Consider the following 24809-nt stretch of genomic DNA (forward strand, 5'->3'; position numbering starts at 1 on the left):
ACATCCTGTGTGTTCTTTCGGAACCGGCTGAGGTTCTGATGTCGTAACAAAGCGAACCTCTGGCAATAAATAATACCCACGACAGATCTCACTAAAACCAAATTGGTTTCTGTAAATAATATATCACACAATGATAAATAAATGTTTTCACAAACTCCCAGGTCAATGTTCCCACCAAACCCCAAGCTTCAGGTCCACCAGCAAAGTGTTTCTCATAGACACCACTATACAAGAACAGACAGGCATACCTGTTCTTCTTTTCAACAGATACCTCTCTGCTCTTAAGGGTTAATATGATAACGCTTTGTAATGATGGACTTTGGAAAGCGGTGTCTGGGAGACAGTGGCATAGGCTTTTGTTGGGTGTTGGGGAGATGTAGTCATCCCGATGTAGCCCAGCTGTCTTAAAGCATCGTTACTCTGATTTGGCCGGTGTAAATGGGGTGATTTCCATAGACCCTTCCATGTAGCTGAAAAGACACACACCCGGGGTGGAATAAATAATCGGTGACATCTCCTCATCTACAGGGAATGGTTTAGAGGAACCACACGACCGGTGGAAATCAGATGTAAGGATGGAGAAAACCATCTTCGTATACTCACAGTTTCACCTCTCTGTCCAGGATGACCGGGCAATCCGTCTTTCCCTGGCGGACCCTACAGATAAGGAGAGACAAAGTATTTTTTACTAAACAACAAATTTTTGGACTTTGTGAGAAGATAAAAGAACAAAGACAAAGGTTTTAGGAAGATTGGGTTTCTGGAGCAAAGGTTTTATAGGGTGAATAAATGGCATTTATACAGGACAATACTCACAGGGGGGCCCTTCGGTCCTGGAAATCCTGTGGGTCCTTGAGGTCCGGGTGGTCCCTGTGATAGAGGAGTACGTGTCAAAATACATACATGATACGTCAAACTTAAACTACGTAAAGCTTAAAACTACTTAAACTATATTACTTAGGCTGTCACATGCAACTGCAATGCAACATCTCAAAGCTCAAATGGAAAGCCATTGGCGCGACCACCAGTCGTCGACTTCTACAGAACGCATTGATGGACATGGCATTGTGGGGTGACATGCTGAGCATATGAAGATCTACAGGATGTTGTCAGAATACTCTGCAGTTATAAGTTCTTATCCTAGAGTCGTGGAACAAAAAGATTCTGGGTTGTCCTACAGCTGAGTTGCTACGGGCACCAAACTCATGGTCAGCGGTGTATGTTCCCCATATATGTCCTTTGAATATCTGCAAATCTAAAAGTTTACAGTCTCGTGGGAAATATAACTGTCCAAGTGGGCAAGGTAAGGTGGGCATATTCAAATGCTTAGATTTACCAAACATAAACCTCTATGGCAGGAAAAAGTTTATGGGAATTGTAGTCTAATGGCGGCTGGAAGCCTGTATTGGACCAGCCCTGCTATAACATTTTCTGCTTGAGCATTCTAGATCGGAACTCAAACTGCTCGTTCTAATTCCATTAGAACTTATTCTGACAACACATATCTCTACGGCAGTTATTTGACTTATTTTACATCGTTTTCTTTCATGGCGCCATGCAGCCATGACAAGCGCCATACCTACTCGGGCTACTACGCTTTGAGATTCTGAGGTCACCAAGCCTAGCGTTTCAGCTGTAATGGAGCCATGCAATCATTGTAAGAGTTCTACCTTCATAAAGTGCTAGAGGGTGGCTCCTGCCCCAACACATTCACGCAGGCTGTTTCCTTTCATATTGGTACTATTGGAAACATTATTTGAGGGGTCTGGAACACTGTGACCATTGAACTAACGGATATTTAATGGAACCAACAATGTCGGATAACTTAACTCAAAATAACTTCTCCATCAGATATTCTTGGTGGGTTTTCATCAACACTACATCCAGAAATGATACATCGGGGGCTAGAAGATTGGTTTATAGTGATACTTTTATGGGGACGAAGTTAATTTTATCTATAGAATGTTTCCCATTCGGAAAGAAACGATAAAGAAATCCCAATGAACCTTGATAGGGCGTTTAACTCGATAGCTCATGTTGGTAGACGTCGTGGCTCAGTGAGATTATGGGTTCTAGGTCCCATTATCTATGCCTGAGTTTTGTTATTCGACAACATGAAGATTAACAGTGTTGTCTGGCTCAATGTCATTAAGCAGAGTAGTGAAACTCACTTGTAACAAAGAAATGAAAAAAAAAATAATAAAAAAAATAAAACACAATATATTCAAGACGGACGTGTATGTTATACCTCAATATGTCAAGAATCAGATTTAGGACTCACTGTATCTATATCCCAGTAGAGTGTATTAGTTATGAGTGCGGAAAACCCTGTACTAGTTACAATGTATCACTGTGTGGGATCTCTGTGTGTTTTCTGTTATATATTTCATACTCTCCTCCTTATTTGTTTCCCTGCCGTCGGTTACCAATGCCCCGGCTGCGTAGCCTGCAGCAGCAAAGAGGCGAGATGGTGAATAATGGATTTGTAAGATGGTCCCGCACACGGAGGGCACTTATTTCCATACCCCGGGTCTAAATAACCTGAAGAGCGAATGATCCTCGGGGTACTTGTTACCACGTGTAATTCCGAGGGGGTCTCTGGAGTGACGCCACCTCTAATGATCTCTTAGCGAGTGTCTGAAACACTACGGCAAATATCCCGCGATCTTTATCGACTCTGATCTAACAATCACACATTTGCTTATCCTTATCGAATTTTGTATGTGATAGGGAAATAAATGAGGACTAGGTGTGTCTTTTATCTTTTAACGTAACCAAACTCATCATTTTGCCGCAGGGAAGCTGGGGTCAGTGGCAGTCCGTGGCAGGATCTGCATAATCTTTTTTTAAGGGTATGTTATCTTTTAGGCAGTCCGGTGATAAAGAGGGGTACAGTGCAGTTGTGAAATCGACACAAACCCCCCCGTAACACGGCCATCGCTAGGACAATGACGACATATCGGGGCTTTCGTCAGACGCTACATTGTTTCCTTTTGGAGTGTTATTTTAACCCCCGAGTGACAGAGCATTTGCAAAGAATTTCTCTCCCTGAAAAGTTACATTTTAGATGCCGATTGTTTTAAAAAGTCTTACCCTTTCACCAGGTGGACCAGCTGGGCCATCCCCTCCAGAGTTACCCTGCAAGACAAGCGGAGAAAAGAGGATTTAACACAAAATATTCCCTCTACTGGAACTAAAATCTACTGAAACGTACCCAATTTGATATTTTCTTGTAAATTGGAAGATACATAAATATATTGCTTGATTTTAATAACTGCATTGCTTCTGGAAATTGACTATTTTATCGTAAACAATGAGAATTTGGTACATGGTCATTTCTTTACCTTGGGGCCTGGCTTTCCTGTTGTTCCCCTTGGACCTCTTTCCCCACGTGGACCCTTAGGAAAAGCACAGAAGAAGATGTTAGTTTCACCAAGCGCATAAACGATATAAAACAGGTTATGCGTTAAATGAAAGGGTTCCGTTGCTTACCGTTGGACCTCGTTGCCCCCTTGGACCCGGTTTCCCAGAGGTACCCTACAGAAAAAGAAAGAAGAAGAAAAAAAGAGATGTTTAGAACTGGAAATATATGTTGGGTGACACCGTACGGAATCCCAAACCAGTAAAATGATGTCATAAGACACGGACAATCACTACAATGTGTGTGTCTTTACGTGATCTATAGAATTCACAAGAATGTCTGGGCATAAACAAAACACACTGGTCATTTTAAAAAAGCGACACCCACCAAAAAACACCTCGGAAGCATTAATTGGGGCTTTACTGCATGGAGGCCAGTCACTCACCCTTGCACCTTTTTCTCCGTTCGCTCCTGGAAATCCTGGGAATCCAATGGAACCCTTTGTGTGACAACAGGAAAGAAAGTTACTAAAAGCATACAAACCCAGGCCCTGATTTTTAACTAAAAACCTACAATTTCAGATCCCTATTTATTTTTAACTAAAGCCCTACAATCCCAGATCCTGATTTTAAACTAAAACCCTACAATCCCAGACCCTGATTTTTAACCAAAACCCTGCAATCCCAGATCCCAATTTTTTTTTAGCTAAAACCCTGCAATCCAGATGATGATTTTTTTTAAAAAATAAAACCCTACAATTTCAGATCTCTATTTTTTTTTCAACTAAAACCCTAAAATGATATTGGTTTATATACCACGATACTGATACAAAAATGTACATTATTAACATCAGGAATAGATTAACCAGATGTAACAAAGAGCCCATCAATCCCATCATGCCCTGCGCCCAATTAGCATTAATACCTGCCAGAGATACTTCGGCGACCTGCATAAAAACTGTGCAACCTCCAAGAAAGGTCACGGGAGCTTGTTTCTTAAATGTCATTTAGCAAATTAAGCGATGATTTCTTTTTTGCACGACATAATACGTTTTACAAAAAAAAGTGATTTTTTTTTATTTCCCAAGCATCGCACTGAAGGAAAAGACAGCAAGAAGCAAATAATAGGAAGAAGCCGCCGAGAAATCCATCTACTGAGTCCTTCAAGGTCATAGAGAGAATTAAAAACAGGAGTACGTTACCTTTGGACCTTGTCTTCCTGGGTATCCTGGTAAACCTGGCACTCCGAGCTTTCCCTAGACAGTGACAAGTCCGTGTTAATTAAACCAATTAAAAGTTTTATATACTATATTAATTTAAATAATAATGGGTAAAATCTGTCTACAAAATCATATATATGTTAAAACCAATAAATAATAAATAATACAGGATCCAACACCTATCCATAAATGTACCAAACACATAAACTACCATTTTTAAGACTATTTTTAGCTGTTAAATGTATATAAAATGAATTAATGCCATGAACTGTAGTGTGCGGGGGAAACAATTTCCCTTTGCACCCTTTACTTCCTGTTGTGTATTGCTGAAGCTTCCTGTTAAGGAAGTGCTGAAGAGAGAAACATAATTTACAGCTAATAAAGTACAGAAGACACATTTTATTAATTGGTAACGTTCTACTATGGAGTGGAAACCTTTATGGATTTTTAATATATATTAATATATTTAATATATATATTCATAAACTCGAGAAAATAAAAGAATGAATAAAAAATGAGTTTCTTTTTTTGTTCTTTTCTATAAAATGTCTCATTGTAATACTTTATTAAATAAAGTATCATATGGTTCCATCTACTGTCAGGACCAGCATAAATGTGACTTTTTCCAGCAGGGTGTTCTCTCGATTGAAAGATTATTAATAATATTTAACGTTGGGGTTGACTTCACCAGCTCCACCATTTACGTCTACGGATTTGTCATTATATGTTGCCCAAACCGACGCAGACTGCTTTCTGATACTCCTGCCCTCTCATCTCATTAGTGAGAAGACTTCAAGCCTGATAAAGCATTTATCACTTAGAGATCAAAATGCAAACAAAAATGCAACAACCTTCCAAAGAATGTCTAGAAGTGCTTGAGATAACAAAGTGGAGTAATCACCACCCGTGAGAAGTCATGAGAAGACAGTAGGCCTCGCAGAACTTTGTATCTTTCTAACTGCAGAACATTCTTTGAATGGTCCAGAACCCTTCTATCTATATAGAACATGCGTTTTCTATATAGAGATTTGCCGCTTACCTTTTCACCAGCTGGGCCAAGTGGACCGTTCTCTCCAGAAGGACCACCTCGTCCCTTTGGACCCTCTGGGCCATCTTCACCCCTGGGACCAGGAGGACCAATTTCACCCTGTGAATAAAACAAAAGGGTGACTGCATTAACATTCCGACCCCAGCACATGCGGTATAGGGTAGCAGTAGAGTTCATTTCTAAAATGTATAGGTAAAAAGTAATTACTACTAGAAGTGCCGCAAATGGAAAGGTCGAACATTCCCTTCTTTCTTGAAGGGGGTTTGCCGCTTACTACATAGAATATTGCATATTATAGAAATTTAATATTTGGCCACCCCATTGCCTTTTATGGACATTTGTCAGGCGTCAAGTGCTGCCCCCTTCTGGAATATTCAGCTATTTAAATGCAAAAAAAATGCGTCCATTTGATTTTTTTCAATTTTATTTGTCTTAATAAGATATTTTTCTACTCCATTTTTTTTATCATATTATTAAAAAAATGTCTTTTTTTTTTCAAGCTCTATAGCGGGTATATCGGGAGGGACATTATATATAAAGATATAGGTTAGCTGTGTTTAATATTCATTATCCTCCGCCAGACGGGATTTCATGATAAAAAGAATGAACTAAAAACAGGATGGGGTATCCAATCTATCAACCCCGTCCTGTCTCTGCGGGTGGATATGTTTGAAAGTCGCTCAATAAAGCCTTACAAAAAAAAAAAAAATCCTATATTTGTGATAATTTTAAACCTGTACACAGGATGTTAATTAAATCTGTATTTTTCACCTTTTAATTACAGAGGCAATGCCAATCCGTATAGGACATGAAATAATTAATTGCAAGAATAGGTCGGTGGGATATAATCATTGATTTTGTCAAGTCAATTAACGTCTTCATGCACTGCATGGGTTCGGAGGGGGGGTTATCTATTAATTTGTGTATTGATTGCATCATCAGAAGCTGTCTATACCTATACGTTCTTGCCAAACCCTACCGTGTCCTCTCTGCCGGTAAAAATTAGGTGTGATAATTACAGTTTGAATTTTAAAAAGGGCTTAAATTGAATTGGCCAATCACAAGTTCAAAATTTTATTTTAAAATTAATTTTATTATTATTTTTTTTAATTAATAATAATAATGTAATATTACTTAATATTATTATTATTATTATTATTATTATTATTAATATTTACTTTTATATTTTTACATTTCTAACTCAGAAACAGTTTATTTGTAGTTTAATCATCGAGGTATCTTTGCATAATTCAAAATAATTTAGAATATTCTGTATTTAAAAAAAAAAAAAAAAAAAAAGCAAAATAGAATAAAAAATTATATCATTCCAATAGTCTCTCTCTCTAACTCATGTATTGCAAAAGCAAACCAGAAGGGATGAATTAATATTTCTTCTGGTGCTGATATAAAGTAACAATCCAATAATAAAAGAACATGAAGATTTTAATTGCAAACAAATGAACAACATTTTAAATTGAGTTACTGCTTAATCTCCGCGGAGGCACAGAGCAGATTGGATCATAGACAAAGCGAGCGCCAGAAATACTTTAATGAAGGAGAAGAACTTGAGTCGACCTTTTGCCCTATGTAAAATACTAGGGGGCTTTATTCACTAAGTACTGCGTAGGTTTCCTTTTGTTCTTTTATACATCATAGATAAATAAATCAGCTAAAATCTGATAGAATCTTATTAAATGGGGTTAGAACCAGGCAGTTGAGAGCTTTTGGTTTTCTCGTATCATAAATTTTGTCTAAAAGGCGCCAAGTGTTAGGAACGGAATCTATTGGGAATATACATTTATCATGTGCAAAACCAAGATTCCTTAATAAATGTCATCATTTTTAATCCGTCCTCGAAGGTATTAGACACGTCCATCAAATACCGTATCGGCCTGAACTTGACCCATTCTTTTTTTTCCTCCAGAAATTCATTGGTCGTAAAAAATAATGTTCTACGGTAACTGGCACTTTACCAAAACTTAATGCAAGTCCATTTTATTGCCAACTTTAAGGCCGTGTCTCATAAACGGAGGCGGCTTATTTTCACGGCAATGGGGTATTTGGTGACTGCTTATATGTTAGGTCTCGAAGAGCACTAGCAGGAAACTGGTGGCCACCACAATTCTCATTGAGGGGACGGAACTTCACGAGGCCGGAACCCCAACTTTACAAATCCAGATTGATACAATAAGAAGAACATGATATAAAGAGGTAACACACTGCAATTACGACAGCATTTCAATGGCATGCAGTTTGGTGAATGAAGCCTTATCTTAGATGCTTACTCTGTCTCCTTTAGTTCCCATGTCGCCCTTAAATCCAGGAAAGCCATCTTCACCCTATTAAAGACAAAAAAAAATTGGTTATATGATGCGAAGTTAACATAATATAGCCCAGTGATGACAGGTGAAATAATAACGGCTGGCAGTGGAGCGGTTAAGACTACGCCAGCTCCCTCCTGGGCACAGAGGCTGACACTCGGCATTGTATCACATAGAGAAGAAATGGAAAATCGAGGGGGGAAAAAACATGGCCGTTGCTACGGGTTACACAATTTCTTCCACACTCGATTGCTTCTAATAATAGAGATGCGTGTATCAGGACGGGCTAACCCAGGGGCTCAGCAGGCTGAAGCCTGAAGATATGAGGGACTGAATGTTTTCCTCGCCTGTGCTCGGCAGGCAGAATGTAGACTCCATCGTGTTGTTATTCATCTTATTCCAGGAGGTCCACGTGTCGGAGTTCATAAGGGTTGTCTGTCTCCGAGTCAGTACTCTAGCCCTGTCTGTGTTCAGTTAGAATGTATCAATTTCACCATCGTTCTCGTCGAGAGTTTGCATGAAAAACGCCAATCATGGGTTTAGAATCTTCCTTTATTTAGGATTTATTATCCAAATCATAGCATGTTGCCTGTAAGCAGGGATATATCTGGATGTTCTAGACTTTTGGACCAGTCTTGAGAAGTTGCGCAGACCCGCGACAATCGCAACTCTTGCGGAATTTCGTGAATGTGGGTACAGATGATCAAAGAGGGGTGATCACCCCGTCCTATGGAGTCCAGACCCAGTTGAACCCAAACAGAGAGAATTAAGGCAACCTACCTTTTCCCCCTTTGTTCCTTTCAAGCCACGGATCCCATCAGCTCCCTATCAAAGAAAATTAAAAAAAATGAATAAGAACACGACTGCAAAAACCGCAGACTAAATTTATGTTAAAAAATGTTTTACGACAGCACAGGAAGGATTCATTTTAGCAATCCGTAACACAATGAAAGTTTCAACATGAAATAAACTGGAAGTAAATTAGAAAGTAATTCTCGCACAGATAATTCTTTATAAATAACAAGAATATGACTGAATTAAATCAAAACCCTGAGATTAAATCTGATTTAACTCTGTTATCTCCGACTCTGTGCATCACAAGTGTTTCTATATCCGGTAATGAACCATAGAGAGGTCCAAGTGCTGGCATTATAGCTTGACGCCCTCTAGTGGTGGGGAGTTAAAAGTCGTTTCTTTTCTATTATTATTAATCCAGGCTTAAAATCTATATGTACAGAGCAGCTGTTTGGGGCCGTTTCATATAATTCAATCTCCAAAAGTGACTTATTTCTTCTGCTTTAACGTGATTTTATTATTTTTTATTATTATAAATAATGATTTGCGCTATATAGACCCGGCAAGCACTGTATGGGCCATGTTAACAATCGGCATTCTATAATATTAAGCCGTTGGTATAACAAGTCTCTTGGTTTCCATGGTGACCAATCCACAATTTTGCCCCAAATTGTTTTCATAAACACAGCTAAAATTTAAATAACGTTAAAAAACTAAAATAAAATTTATAAAGAAAGGAATTTGGCCCTGGCGTGACCCAAATCTATCTGCTCGTCGGTATGAAAGAATGTATCTGCTGGATATCCTCTCTTATCACATCATTTGACTTTCTTCTCCCGGTCTGACTGTCTCTGTAAATGAGCTTATGGAGCATAATGACAGCAAATTGCATCGTCTACACACACCAAAAAAAAAAATATATATATATATATAAATAATTATACGGGGCAGTAAATTGTCTCCATTAGAAGCTGCGGAACATCCATCCATCTCTACTTTAGCAAATCTAATTATGGTACTTTGGAGGAGAATTTCTGCCGCTCTGCATTTCCTTTCTCAGTAGCAATGCAGAATAATTCAATTAGTTTAATGACGGTTCTAAAGCCAGATCCGTTGCACTTCACACTCTAATGTGTCTCTAATGGAGAGGAGCTCCGTTTCGCCAGTAAGAAGAACACCAAACATCTTCTTGTGACATCCAGCCCAGGGCTGGACCTGCGTACGCCATTTTTTTATTAACTTTTCCACTCCAACCGGGGCATCAGAATGGTTTTATGTTTAGGGAGCGATGGCTCACCTGAGTGTAAGAGGAATTGTTCAATTCTCTACACCTCCGGAATTAAATGGGTTAATAGACCCCTAAACATTGCGTGGTTAGAAGGAGTCTCAGGCGACGAATCCCTGTTGTTGAGCAGAGATCGGATCACCTCTCGTTGCCTACGGGATCTATATGGCCACTTTAAATCTTTGGATTTTTCCATAGATTTTGGAATTACATTTTTTTAGCAGGGTTGGGGGTCTGATCCGCTGCTTTCCCTTTTTTTTCATTTCCCGCAGAACGTATCAGTCGCCTTCAGTAGCGCTCGGAACAGCAGAAGAAAAAAGCTTCCCACGGCCAGACAGATGGACGCCAGCTGTGTTCATCTGCCTTGCACGGCAAACGTTAAACATTTAATGACCCAACGACAGCTCTCACCTTTACACCACGTGGTCCTGGGTATCCGATTGGCCCTTGAGGTCCTGAAGGGCCCTAAAAGCAAGAAGAAAAAAATACAATGACAATAGGGATTAGAGACATGGCGTCAAGAATCCAACTCATCTATGAGTCCAGCACACTGTCTCTGCAGATATAGCGATGGCAGCTGGTTCTAGGTCTTCACTCTGTCATTTTTTTCCACCCCTGATGCCCCTCTTTCCTCCCCTGATGCCCCTCTTTCCTCCCCTGATGCCCCTCTTTTCTAGGAGGTCAGAATGTTTGCTGGGTATGAGGGGATCGCAGGGTTCTACAGCCCTAAAACCCCCGATAATGTGTATAGAAACAGCAGGAAACGGCTTTATAAATTGAACGGGGTAAATAAAATCCATTATTCTTCTTCTAAATACCCCACTCAGTTACACCAATAGCTGCCAACAGGCCTGATGTCCTGCACCCAGCCTGATGTGGTAATAGATCCAACAAAAACAGTGTTTTCTAATGGCGTATAATGTATTTGAGTAGAGACGTGGTGAGATACTGTGTTCTAGAAAAGAAAAAGTTTAATGTTCTTTTTTTTGCTTTTTTTTTTAAAAAAAAAAAGAATAAAAATGCTGATAAAGGACAAAGGGTTGAGATGAATATTTTGTAGGTCATCCCACCGGTGATCAGAAGATCACTCTGTTCCCATGTCCTACAATGTTCTTCTAGCTAATGAGTAGCCGACGGACGCCGACAGCAAACAAAAAGGACGCCGGTCACAATAGCGCTTTTATTCTACAGCATGCCGATATTGTGTGTATCAATAATAAAAAAAAAAACAGGCTCTTTCAGAAGGATCGAACTCCCCAGAGGGTCGATCGAATCCGGTAACTTCTCGTTATCATTTCAGATTCTTCCAGACACTTGGTAGCTCGACTGCACGATCACAATTTAAACGGCAGCCATTCTTGAGAGGCGTCGGATGAAAGGTATCGGAGTCCGCTAGTAAGGAGGGTTCTATTTAGATTTTTTTATAGAATATTTGGAATATTTTACTAGCTTGTGTATTATTTTTATATACTGTATATATTACTACTATGTATAGAAGAAAGCTACGGTGATTAGCACAGTTCGGTTTTTGTAAGTGTTCTTCCTTAGACATCTCGTTTCCAGCAAAATATTTATTTTTAAATAAAAAAAATAATATTAAATGAAATTTCTTTTCAAATATTTATTTTTTAGAAAGCTCCTTCAGCTAGAAATCATTTTTAATGTAATTTATTATTTTTTATTATTATTATTTATTTTACCCCCCCCCCCAAAAAAAATAATTATATATATCTAGCCTTAAACCAGAGTGGTCTGCAAGTGTTTGGGGGCATTGTGAGACATTTGCATACCCTGCAAAAAATCAGAAACGGAAAGAAAAAGAGGATTTTACAGAAGTTGCCCGTTAAAAAATAGTTATTATTAATGCTCTGAGCTTAAGGAATAATACTTTAAAAAGTAAAGTTTAACTGGGGTAATATGAAGTCATAAAGGTGCATTAGAACAGCACATAATACTAAGAGGGGGGGCACAGCAGTGGCAACAGAACACCACCGCCACCTGGTGGCCGAAGAACACATGGCAGCCGTGCCCCGAAGCGATCTGTTTTCCTGGGATTTTTTAGCAATTTATTTAATTCTTATACCCTCGCGTTACGTCACCCTGCTGCGTTCCTGCTTTCCTCGATCGGTCCAAAATTATTCACAAAGGGCCGGCCGCCCCTGAGTTCGAGCCAGATGGGCCGAATGGTTCTGATCTGCCGACGGATTCTATGTTTCTTTTTTTTATTATTTGACTTTAGTGATGTCTTTCAGCGGATCGACGTTCAAAGAGTAAGACGTGGGGTGGCATACGCTTTGAAGACCTTAGAGGTCTTCTTCAGAGGGGATCAAAAAATACCTCAGAGGGCCGTTCCTCAGATGGCATTAATAAACAAAAATGGAATTCCCCATTTAAAAGGAAACATGCGAAGAAGGTCGTACCTGGCTTCCTTTTTCTCCTGAGGGGCCTTCTTTACCAGGGTGACCCTGAGAAAAAGAGGACACGGAATAAATAAGCTTTGTGAAACGTATAGGTTTTTATAAAATGCAGGCGCGCCATTTACATAACAATGGCCGCTTTCCCTCTGCACAAAACATACATTGTCATGGTACAGAAGAAAGACCGGAAGAAGTAATACAATAGATTCTGCTCTTCTACCTAATGTATCGCCTCGTCTTATCTAGTTTTGTCAGACCCTTTGAATGTAGGGACTGTAAGAAGCGCCGCGGGAACTGTTGGCGCTTTATAAATAAAAGATAATAATAATAAATACGTTTTCATTCCCAAGGCGCTGACAGTCGACGTTCCCCAGTCCAGGAAATATGTTTTCAATCGAACCCAACAGGTTATGATAAATTTTCATAAATATTCACGTTTCACCCGAGATTTAGGACATCTGGGGTCCACTTGTGAGTTTGTTCTTTTTTTTAGATCAGTAACTTCTATATTTTGTACAGATGATATAACATCTGTTTAATTAAAGGTTCCTTCTTTGACATCACAAATGAGGTTAGAAGATAGCGATACTTACTGGTGGGCCATCAGCGCCAGGCATGCCAGGGAGTCCAGGTTTTCCCAGTGGTCCCTGAAAACAGGACAAAAAAAATGGCAATTCAGTTTATCTCCCGTAAGGCAACGTGGCTTTTGCCAGCCTCGCTCGCAGCGGATACAGTTATTCTTAGTTCAGAAGCGATTGAAACAATTGGTTTTAAATAGATTGGACAATGAAAGGATATGGGGTTTCTATGAAAATATAGGCTGCAAATTTATTATTATTAATATTATTATTATTATTATTATTATTTTTATTATTATAACTATTATTTTTATTATTATTTGTATTATTATTATTATTATTATTACTATTATTATTATATACCCTTGTAATGTCTAATATATGAAAAAATGGTATTACCAATTATCTAGATTCATATTTTTTTGTTTACGCAGAATAACGATGGAATATACAGTTAAAAACAAGTATTTTCATTAAAAAGTCTTTTGTAGGATGTTTTGTAGGTATGGATGACCAGTCACTGGATCCATTCAAATAATTATTACGGTCGTCTAAAACTAAAAATTCCTTCTTTTACGACAAGCAGCCTTATTCGAATACGTATCTTAAATGTTTCCCTTGATCTCAGGTGTAAAAGCCCCCTAACCTGAAGATCTGCCTCCAATGCACTCTACGGGAGGATGTTTGAAAAGCTAGAACGCCCAATTTGGTTTTATGACTTATAAGTTAATCTTTGTCAGAGCGACTCTGTGTATACTGAGAAGTAATATCTCTACGGGAAAAATATACAGCCGCTCCGCGCATGCCGATACTTGATCTACATTGTGTTTAGTAGAGATTTGAAAGCAATGCGGCTCTCAGGGGTTATAATTGTATAAGGTTTCCCTAAACAATGTCACTCTTCATTTGCGTGTGTGCGCATCCCCCATAAACATTAAAGAGAGTTTATGGACAGGGTTCCTTCGCTCCGTCTGCATCTCTCTACGAACAGATGTTTAACATGTTAAGAAGCCGGAGTCTGACATAGAACGGCGGTGGGGGGGGGGCCGGGAGGAGAAGGGCTTATTCCTACGGGTCTGACCAAGGACACAACAGCTGGGAGACATTATCTTACCTTCTCTCCTGGGGGACCGATGGCTCCTTGTGGGCCTGGGAGACCCTGTGGGAAACAAACATAGGAAATGTTACAGAAGGGTGGACATTCTTTACCCATAATCCTTTCAGAGGGTCTAGGAATCCATCTGTACAGTTTGAGGGACCTTTGAGTGTTTGTGTGTCTTATTGCTCTGTTCCCTGGATATGGACTACAGTGGCTTGTCTATGGCCCCAAAGTGGAAGCTCACACAATATCTTTATCAACGTTTCAAGACATTCTATAAGGAACTTGATTAAAAGAGAAGTTGTGCAGAACAGAGGCCTTTATAGAAGCCATTATGGATTGGAATGTTCGTGTGACAATCTATCTTCTACTACTTTATGTGGATTTGCTAGTTGTTCAGAAAATATAAAACATTAAATGATAGGTCAATGAGTTTTCCGAAGATGGTTGCCCACCAAATGACCAATCTCAACAATACCACAAAAATGACTTTTTACGGTCTTATTGTTGTTATCTACCATGAAATGAAATAAAATTCAGGTCTTACTTGAGCGCCGGGGTTTCCTTGTTGGCCGGGAGGGCCGGGTTCACCTTGAGGTCCCTGAACACAAAATATGTAAAGGTTATCAAAGGAATGTGACACCAAGAACACAAAACCCCACGTTGGATGACGCAACTTGTAACCGGAGAAGAAGAAGAAGGACAATTATGGGGCACCAGGTCACTGAATTGTATAATTATGTCATAGAATGTCTGGCATTGCATGAAGATGATCTACGCGGCCAAAAGCAATATCAACCCCACCTTGTTATTATTAAGGAATCTTAATCCAGTGTCATGTTAAGGAGGCAACATTTGCCGATTGTGTTTTAATCATGTATTAACTTTTTTGGTTCTAGAATGAGGCAATGCTCCTCGTCATCTGGCACTAAAGGCCTCTCAGATTAAGAGCAGCACTGGCCGAGTTTGCTTTACACCTCCAATGATGATGCGTACGTTCCATAATGTTACTGTCTGATGCAAGTCTGATTTCCTTAGTAGCGCTAAAAAATACTTACCACGTTCCCCTTGGGGCCAACTGGTCCATCCATTCCAGCAACACCCTGTCGGAGGAGAAGATTCATTATCCGAGAATCGAAAGCCCTGTGTTTCCCATTCAAGCAATCAAGACAGATAATCACAATTCCTAAAAGCCCTCTGTAAATAGTCTGTCCTGCCTAAGGTAATAAAATGTAAGCTCACAATAGTAGGGTCCTCCTTTCCTTCTGTATCCATACAACTGGAGTTTGTTCATGTTATGGTCATTTTGTAGCCTCTCATCATTGTATCGCAACAGAAACATTGTAAGAACACTATGGAATCATTGTAATAGGGCTACGGAATTATTGTAATAGCGCTAGGGAAATATTGTAATAGCGCTAGGGAAATATTGTAATAGCGTCACAGAATCAGTGTAATAGGGCTACAGAATGATGCTACAGACTCGTTGTAGTAGCTCTACTGAATCATTATATTAGCGCTATGAAATCTTCTGGCTCTTTATAAATAAAATAAAGCAATAATAATAATAATATGGTTCTTAGAGGTGGTCGTATTAAAGACAGGTTTAAAACAGGGCCAAAAAAAGTGCATGCATTTTGTGTCAAAGACACAGAAATAAAGACAAAGACTTGTTTAATGGAGCGTGTTTTTGTTATAAACTCTTGTAATTCCTACAGGAGAGATGTTGGGCAGGAAACAATGTGTTTGACAGAAGAAAGATGGTTTGTGTACACCGGGGGTAACTCTGAGAGCATCATTCCGTTTGCTCCAAACAGTTTTAATAAAAGCACATCAATAATGACAGGTTTGTTATTTGCGGGCCGGCGCTGGCTGGCCGGTGAGGATTCATGCGGTAGCTTTTCAACCCAATTTTAGTTTTCTCCGGCCCAGACTCATTAAACATGGCTGGTAGTGATCCTTTGCGTAGAGAAGAAAGATGACATGGGAGACTGATTACTGCAGATATGGTCACAGCTTCTGTATGCACCAGTGACCGTGAAGCATTTCCCAACATTTCTACATAAATGTTTTTTTTTGGGATCCCTATACTATCTCCCATCTGCAGAATTCCAGAATAAAACACAACAGATAACAGATAAGGACACATGACTTACGTGAGGTCCGGGAGGGCCTGGAGGTCCCTTGGGTCCAAGCAATCCACGTGGTCCCTAAAATAAAAATAAAAGTGTGTTAGACAACAGAAGGGACAGAGAGGACTAATTATTTAATTAAATCTTACCCAAGTCTAAACGGTCTATTTATTAATGGCCAAAACCCAGCTCAGGTGAGTATAACTCAACTGACAGCTCAATGTTTATCAAACAAACCCTAAAGAGGTTAAAATGTTTCTGCAAATACAATCACGTTGGGGATTTGCCTTAGTCGGTATTGCTGAATTCTAACGTTGTACTTTATATGAAGGGACGTAGATAATATTCAATGCTCATGAGGCTCATAGAGGCAAGATCGTAGCAGGTAGGTACTTACAGGCTCACCGGGCAATCCTCTTGGTCCAACTTCTCCATCATCGCCCTGACAACAAATGTAAATACAGTTCAGTAAAGTAATAGAATTGTTCTCAAAAGAGCATAGAACCCACAGAGATGTCCATTGCAGACGACAGAAGCCAAGTTCCTCTTTTGTCTCGCCCTTCCTCATTCATGTATCTCCCTTTTTAATTTGAAGCCCATGGGCTTCTCATAACCACCCAACCTTTACATCTGACAGTTCTTCCTATCCAATAATTTATCTTAATAATTAGGACTATATCTACTATATAGATGTTGTTCCAGTGGTGGCCATAAATGACCCTCAAGTTTCTTTCTTTAATAGCACAGTTGATTGTTCCTCTAGGCTTTTGTATTCCCATACTATGACTTGAGTTCACTAGCTATTGGTACAATGCCAACAACCTGGTCATGTATTTGTCATCAAAACAAAGACTCATTGGCACATACCCTTTCACCATCTTCTCCTGGTGGACCTGGAGGACCAGATGGGCCAGATTCTCCCTGTAAGACACAGATGATCATTCGACACATTCAAGAACATCAATAGGTTTGTGAAAATGTGAACTACTCTATTAAAGAGGTAGTTATGTCAAGGACTTCAACCTACCCGATGTCCCTTTTCTCCAGGTAAGCCAGCTAAACCATCAAATCCTCGGTCACCCTAGAAGATAAAGGCAGAAGGTGGTTACTCTCGTTTTCTTATTGGTAGGTCCTTCTGTTATCTCTGTTACTCTTGTAACTCTGTACCTTAGGTCCAGTTTGACCTGGCATACCACGAGCACCATCGCTGCCTGCACGGCCCTGGAAATATTAAACCAAAAAACGATTAAATGGGTAAAAATGCCACCAAAAACAACATAGCAACCTTGACTAACAGTTCTGCTTCCATGGAGTCTCCAAATAGGTTCATTCCAAATGAACGTGTAATTGCATGCACTGGGCAAGCGTAATAAAGAATTAAATGCTTTTGTATTGTGGTAGGTCAGGGTATGGTTGCAATGTGTCGTTAGGGGGCATTGACATATATCTTCCGACCTGGTGGGTTTAATCATCATTTTGTGTTCTCAATGTTTCTCCTTAAATATATTCACACTAACAGGAGGAGCATCGATCGACATACGAGAATCAATTAGTCCTATAAGGTGAACCTGAGATCCCAAATTTGAGAACTGGGTGATATTTGATTATATATTTTAATTGGGGAAATAGATTGTAAGCTCGAAAAACATCCATAATATCCTATTAAACATCAAATGTATCATACAAAAGAGCTAAAGCATCCAAGCTGAGGTTCACTAGAATGGGTTTAACCAAGTGATACAATGTAGGCAACAAATTACCCTTCGGCCTGCTTTTCCTGATGGACCTGGAGGACCTTGTGTTCCACGTGGACCCTGTGGAGAAATAGGCAGAAGTCAGTAAACTGTTTAGATATGTACAAGGCTGAATGTTGAGCGAAAAGAATGTTGGCGCATCCGGAACCGGAACAGAACCGTCAGGAAGTGTGGGTTTGAGGTTCTAGAAAGAGAATAGTATCTTCTAATGAAATAGTCACCTGTGGTCCCAAATCTCCAGATTCTCCCTTCAATCCTGAAGGACCTGGTGGACCCTACAAACGATAAAGTCCTTTTAGCAGACAAGTCACTAATATCAAACATCATTTTGAAAAACGTAACATTGTAGCATGTTGTGGATCATACCATTGGGCCTGGTCTTCCTGTAAGACCCATGGGACCAGAGGGTCCTCTCAGCGCAAGCTGGAGAAAAGAAGAAATATTTGGATTAGCGCACAGATGGAAACCCCCTCAGTTCCTATAAACTGACACGATTGTTTTATAAACAAGAGCGCAATCATTTAGACAATTAACAATGTGCGTGCAGCTGGGATTCGATCTCAAGGGGGCTTTAAAGTACTTTGATACTTCATTAATGTCAAATTGTCCGAGAATTTGGTAGGAAACATTTGTCGTGGTGGGTGCTAGTCTGAAGGAAACCAATTACCGGGGGGATTTGGTTGGAAAATTCTTAGAAAACATTTTTTTTCCCGTTGACGTAGGTGACACTTTCTTGTATTGAAAATTCCATTTGGAATACGGTTACTCAAACAGTTCCATTGTCAAAAGTTGAGTATTCCTACCAGATTGTTAAAATAAAACAACCAATGGAAGGCTGCGTTAGTTGGAGGTTCTTCTTCTTGTTTTTTTTTTTATACATAACTCTTCATCTGGAACATTGAAGGTTTTAAAACCTTTCTATAGGTCACAGCCTGACCCCAAACAGTTTTAACATCAGACAAAACGCTTTGCCCCAGAATTCCTGTTCAAGTTACTTAGAGACCGACGCTATGGGAGCTCAGCAAATCCCGGCCACGTGTCCCAGGAACTTTAATGACTTCCATTTAGATGATTACTAATTACAAAGGGCTGCTAATACCAAACTAGGTATCAGTCAATAGGTTCCCTTTGTGTACTCTTCTAAGGCCAAGTCAATTGACCTCTGTATTGTGGTAGCTGGACCTTCTGCACTGTGGGAGGTCTATGTCCTTTGGAAAGCTCCCTCGGAGAAACCTACATAATCCTCAGACAATATGTCTTCCCCGGTTAAACTCTAAGCGCCACCCAAACCCAATATCACGTAAAGTAATGTTGTGATTAAGATCGGTGATGACTGAAATTCTTCCTCTGGAATATTCTCCATTTTCTATTGATGGAAAACCTTTTTTTTTACCAAAATGAAGAGTAATCGGTGTTAACCTCAACTGGTTATGGTCATCAATGGACAAGGAACAGAAGCATCCCGAAATGTAGGAGAGTTACATGAGTTTTAGGAGTCGAGACATCTGGGAGCATGGCACTGAAGGCTTACCCTGGCTTGTTGAAGGATCGCTTGCGCCTGGGATTCCTGAGCAGACACTTGGGGACCTTTAGAGTTTCCATCTCCACCTCCGGTGAACCGGAACTGAAAACGGGAGGAAAACAAAGGCAAATTAGGAAAAGTTCTTACTTAATTTTTTTAATCTCTCCAGAAAATAATACTATTTTCACATCTCAGTCAGAAGAAGAGGTACAAATATCCGGATGAGGGGAAAGGTGAGGATGGAGAACTTGGTTCCTTCCTCTCCTGCTCTCAATTCAGCGTCTAGTGAACCATCCAGATGAAGAACGGCGTCAACGACCACCTTGGTCATGAATAGAACCAGGATTTTATATCTAGGATGGACAATGTGATGGACAAAGTCTTCTGGGAGTCCATGACACATAAATCATATGCGGTAGCTTCTCATTGGGGCATTATATATATATATTTTGTAAAAAAAAACTTACATTTTTTATTTATTTATTTATTTTTACAAAATGTGAGCTTTTGAGGGTATCAGTACCCTCAAATCAGAGGACCCATCAAGACTGCATGAATTTGCCAGGTATGGAATAATATATACATCACTTGCATATCAGGAGGAGGACTGCAGCGAGCGGAGAATAAGGCTAATTATGGGGCATTTAAACCTGATGGGGTCAGAAAAGACCAACCTGTATGCTCCTTGAGGGCCAGTAGAAGTAAACGGGTTAAAAACTAATACATGTGAAACTGTGACTTGGATCAAATGAAATGTAAACTCCATTTAGGCGATTCAAGCAGAAAACATGGATGTTGCCATAGCAGCAGAAAAAAGCTTCCTCAAAAGGTTCTGTGTTTTTATGTTTTATTGGTCACAGATAATATTATACAGCTGGTTTATTTGACTTCCTTGATATTGACTCGTTTTAGAGTTTTTGCACTCGGGGTTTAGAGAGGGGTTAAAATAATTTACAGAATCCTGTAGTTATCATTTAATTCGTTTTGCATTTTGTGTATAAATGATGACATCATTTTACCAAAAACAGAAGAAAGAAGCATTTTCCCCACCGCAATCTCCTATGGAAAAAACATAACCTAACCCACTAACCCATTAACCCTTCCCTAACCCTCTAACCAAATCTTAACCCTTCCCTAACCCGCTAACTCTTACCACTAACCCCTTAACCCCAACCGTTTAATCATAACCCTGGCCTTTACAGATTTTGTGGCCCGTTACATCATAGCTTCCTGACATTTCCATTGCGTTATATTACATCATGTGATATTAATGTCATTTGGAAGCAGATGCAAATAAAAAGCAATAAAAGTAATATTTTAACCACTCAAAAGTGAGTAAAATCAAGGGCTTTCCATCAGAACAAAATCTAAATTATCGCCCAGCTGTCGCTGCGGCTCTCTGAGCCAATTTACCGATTAATTATTTCGCGATTCTTAGAACAATAGAGGGAAAACATTTAATTTGTTACTTACTTGGTGTGTTCATTAGAAAAAAACATTGCTTTTTATGTCTTTTTAATCAAGCAGCAAATGTAACATTTGTTATAAATATCTCTCCGCGTTTGGCCGTCGCTGGGAGCTTACGAAGCAGACCCCATGCCGTGAGACATTTAAAACGTCCAGCGAACGTCCAGAAACCCACAGATTTCACAAAAACAGCAAAAAAACATTCTTCTAACGTCACCTTTCCAGTAAATTACCACTTGGTGACCGGGGCTGTCACATGGCAGAGGTAAAAAGCTAAGCAAATTTACTAAAAATTTAACTTTTGCAAAGATTTTCTGTCCAACCAGGGGCCCTATGAGCTAAGGCTACACTAAATTGTTTTTTAATCTTCAAAAAAAAAAAGTAAAATAATTTTTCTGCTGCTGTGGCAACAGAATATTAGAGTCCTTAATGGAGACTACAGTTGAAGAATGCTTCTGTGCAGAAACCTCATGTTCTCACAAGCTTTGGAAGAGAAACTTGATTTTTCTTCCCATAGGGTGAAAAATGCTACTTTTTGTTGGTTTCACTGATATTGGCTAAAGTTCTTACCCACCCCCAGCTGTAATATTGGACATTATAGATTGTCAGCTCTGTGTTGGAACGTTCTTTGTCCCCCTTGTTGAACTGTTTTGGAAAAGGACTAGTCTGCTCCCTTGTATGTTACGCTGGGTAAAAGCCTACCTACCGGCAACATCAACATTGTCCCCGGTGGTCCTGGCAATCCATCAGCTCCTGGAAGTCCTGCTCTTCCTGGGGGTCCCTATAGAGAAGAAGAGATTTGGCCAACGCACATCAATATCAGCTCAGCTTATCATAGGTTGGGGATACGAGTCTGGAGACTTTTGTTTAAACAATACAATCTTGTTGCATTCTACGGCAGTTAAGCGTAAAGATACAATATTTATTATTTTTTAAATAAGCAACAAAGTAGCAACTTAACAGACAAAAGATCTGACATCAAAGCTCCGCTGGGGATGTGATCGATAAAACCTAAATGAATGCAGCAGCCAGAACATCTGAAAACGTACTACTTTGTTCTCATGAAGCTATCATTTTCTCCCCCAAACTGGACGTCCCCTTGAAAGCTTTAAGACCCCCAGATGTGTCTCCAGTAACCAAAATACCCTATGTGATGAATTAAGTATAATAGAAGGAATAAAGGCCAATCAAAGACACAGCTTTGATCTACATACACAGGAGGAGAAGTCGTATAAAATAATATCATTTTATATATATATCTAGGAAAAATAACAATTAACTCTGTCTGGATTTAATGTAACAATTTACTTTAATCTTTTCTAATTATCTAGCAAAACCACAACAGAATTGTGGTCTATGGAATGTCTATGGAATGGGTGCTTCAAAAGCGGGTGCTACAAAAAGTGTCCATTTCAGAAAACCAAGGCTCGTAGTTTGTTGCCCATACTTGCGACTTTTAATGATTATGTTTTTTGGCATCTGAGTTTAAATATCACAGGTTCCATTTCGACGGAGGAGTAATTCTTATTCTGACCACTAGATGTCGCAATGCAGTGCGGAAATACCTCGTCTTCTTACTATAGAGAGGTCACATCTGGTGGTCAACTGGAAGCAGCCAAGTTGTTCCCATGGGTTACTGGACTTGGCATAGCCTGCTTATTTTATGCAGAGAACATATTTGTCTTATACATTCTAATAAAACAGATCTGCAACTATCATTTTATAAATTAAAGGGTATGCCAGACAACGTTCAGCTGGGAGAATTGTTTAATAAGCAGAATACTACGACTCTTAGCGGTTCCAGCAGCAAGGAGGAGGTTAAACCCATTTCTCTTTCTACCATAACCCTCCCTTCCCCCCCATGTCCGAAGTCTCCATACTTGGCTCACTCTGTCTGGGATTGGAGCTATGGATACGCCTTAAACACAATCCATAGTCCTAATAAAAGCCATATGTTCAAGCCGTAGTGAATGATGTCATTCTTTTCACTTTGCACGTAGACCAACAGGAGAAACAATGTGTCTCTTTCCACGCATTCCACGAGAACTCTACATTCAGACTATACGTGCAAATTGCCCGGCCAATTAGGACAATGGCAAATGAAGCTAATGAGGTCACATCCCCACCAACCTGGCTAATACATACTAAAGGTATATTTTAAGGGGAAACGCACTAAATGCGCTTCAATTAAACCCCCCTAAATCCATACTACGTCTCTAGAGCATCCAATCCATACCGTCATACACAAAGTTGGATATGCACAGTTCCCTCACACAAGGTTCAGGGTCTATCAGACCTTTTTAAACTCTCTGTTTTTAAACTCTCGTTATACTTTCACATAGAGAGGAAATAGAAATATATGTTGGGTTATATGGTTTCAAGAAGGGTTAAGAACCACAAAGGGATCATGTTGTTTATGGGCTTTTTAACTCAAGTAAGGTACACAGCGGAGTATGTCCTACTACACAGCTCCAGGACCATATGGATAAGGCCTGCTATAATCCTTAGAAGATTGGGGCAGATGGGTCAATTACCCCAGCCCTCGTTGTTGACTGCCCCCCCCAGTGTTATGTGGACCAGAAAAATGATGGCATCAACTCATTGTTGAAACAGTTCCATGAAAGCACATAACTTACGCAAGCTGAACGGGGAACCTATAGATAGCAGGCTGCTGGAGTCAGAGTGATGGGACTTTCTTACCCTTTCTCCGGGGTCTCCAGCTGGACCAGGAGGTCCTGTGGTTCCTGGTGGGCCGGTATATCCCTGCAGTGAAGAGAAGGATGATTAACGTGTAGTTTATGAGAAGCAGAACTGCATTCAAAAGTTTAGAAAGAGGGGATGGGATTAGAAACATTTAAATACATAAAGGGAGGGACGTTTATTTCAATGGAGAATGAACAAGAGGCCATAATCTAAAAGGCTTAGATGGAATGGAAGGAACTTTTACTTTACTGAGAGGGTGGTAGATAAGTGGAACAGCCTCCCAGCAGAAGCGGTAGAGGGGACGAGACTCAACGACTGTTTAAGGTTTAAGCCTTTACACCAGGAAAAACAGGCATACTAGATGGGGGCCGAATGGGCCAAGCAAGCATACCAGATAAAGGGGCAGTGGTCCTTAAGTTTGGGGGGTTCCTGCCCCCCTTTAACCCTTTTTCTCATTGGTCAAAAAAATGAGTAAACTGATTTATATACGAGACTTACAGCTGGACCTTCTGGGCCTGGGGGGCCTTCAATCAGCATTCCCTGGAGAAAGAGACATCGGTCAGCGGGCAAACATTACAGTCAAATGCAACAATTCCGAAAATAAAACGACACGATGAGGATCTTCACGTGGAGGCGCTTTCTAGCTACAAGCTTCAATGCCGTCAGCTACACCAACAATCTCAATGTGTTTCAATGATCCGCCATTAGCGTTCTCCGACAGCCGCGGGACAGCTTCTCATCCTCAGAGTGCTGTAATAACCCAATTATCTGTACTCTGTGCCCAGAGACACTTCTCCAAAATCAAATCCTTCGCATCACTCCATCCTTTAAATGAACTCTGAACTGTCCTGCTTTAATGGCGATCTTTTCCAAGAAGAAGAAAGTGGGGGGGGGGAAGAAGAAATATTGTGCTATGCCTACAAGAAGGGCTTTTAAAAACGTTCTGGACGTTCTTTGGTCAACTGTGATGGACATCTTCTTAAAGTGAATGGATACATAATGTCAGCGGCTGATATATTTGGATATGGGGGGTATATTGTTGCCTTTGGAGGCTTTTATGGTGCCTGTTAAAGTAACTATAGGACAATTAATGCAAATCTTGAGTTAT

General features: G+C 39.9%; 1 protein-coding gene across 2 annotated transcripts in view; it reads right to left on the reverse strand.

Moving 5' to 3' along the window:
* The window catches only part of LOC128503435 (collagen alpha-1(V) chain-like), a 79519-nt gene that overhangs the window by 17981 nt on the left and 36729 nt on the right, over nucleotides 1-24809 (reverse strand). For both annotated transcript variants that reach the window (XM_053473518.1, XM_053473517.1), the window contains exons 10-37: nucleotides 24200-24241; nucleotides 23699-23761; nucleotides 21705-21779; nucleotides 19541-19633; nucleotides 18376-18432; nucleotides 18231-18284; nucleotides 18016-18069; nucleotides 17423-17476; nucleotides 17283-17336; nucleotides 17123-17176; nucleotides 16653-16697; nucleotides 16280-16333; nucleotides 15182-15226; nucleotides 14671-14724; nucleotides 14139-14183; nucleotides 13040-13093; nucleotides 12450-12494; nucleotides 10441-10494; nucleotides 8730-8774; nucleotides 7914-7967; nucleotides 5620-5727; nucleotides 4563-4616; nucleotides 3807-3860; nucleotides 3493-3537; nucleotides 3345-3398; nucleotides 3094-3138; nucleotides 817-870; nucleotides 604-657 (exon numbers count right to left, since the gene is read on the reverse strand). In XM_053473518.1, coding sequence (XP_053329493.1) covers nucleotides 604-657; nucleotides 817-870; nucleotides 3094-3138; nucleotides 3345-3398; nucleotides 3493-3537; nucleotides 3807-3860; nucleotides 4563-4616; nucleotides 5620-5727; nucleotides 7914-7967; nucleotides 8730-8774; nucleotides 10441-10494; nucleotides 12450-12494; nucleotides 13040-13093; nucleotides 14139-14183; nucleotides 14671-14724; nucleotides 15182-15226; nucleotides 16280-16333; nucleotides 16653-16697; nucleotides 17123-17176; nucleotides 17283-17336; nucleotides 17423-17476; nucleotides 18016-18069; nucleotides 18231-18284; nucleotides 18376-18432; nucleotides 19541-19633; nucleotides 21705-21779; nucleotides 23699-23761; nucleotides 24200-24241 — 1563 coding nt within the window. The remainder of the gene's footprint in view (nucleotides 1-603; nucleotides 658-816; nucleotides 871-3093; nucleotides 3139-3344; nucleotides 3399-3492; nucleotides 3538-3806; nucleotides 3861-4562; nucleotides 4617-5619; nucleotides 5728-7913; nucleotides 7968-8729; nucleotides 8775-10440; nucleotides 10495-12449; nucleotides 12495-13039; nucleotides 13094-14138; nucleotides 14184-14670; nucleotides 14725-15181; nucleotides 15227-16279; nucleotides 16334-16652; nucleotides 16698-17122; nucleotides 17177-17282; nucleotides 17337-17422; nucleotides 17477-18015; nucleotides 18070-18230; nucleotides 18285-18375; nucleotides 18433-19540; nucleotides 19634-21704; nucleotides 21780-23698; nucleotides 23762-24199; nucleotides 24242-24809) is intronic.

The sequence above is a fragment of the Spea bombifrons genome, chromosome 8 (genome assembly GCF_027358695.1).
Source record: "Spea bombifrons isolate aSpeBom1 chromosome 8, aSpeBom1.2.pri, whole genome shotgun sequence".
In the NCBI taxonomy this organism is placed as follows: Eukaryota; Metazoa; Chordata; class Amphibia; order Anura; family Pelobatidae; genus Spea; species Spea bombifrons.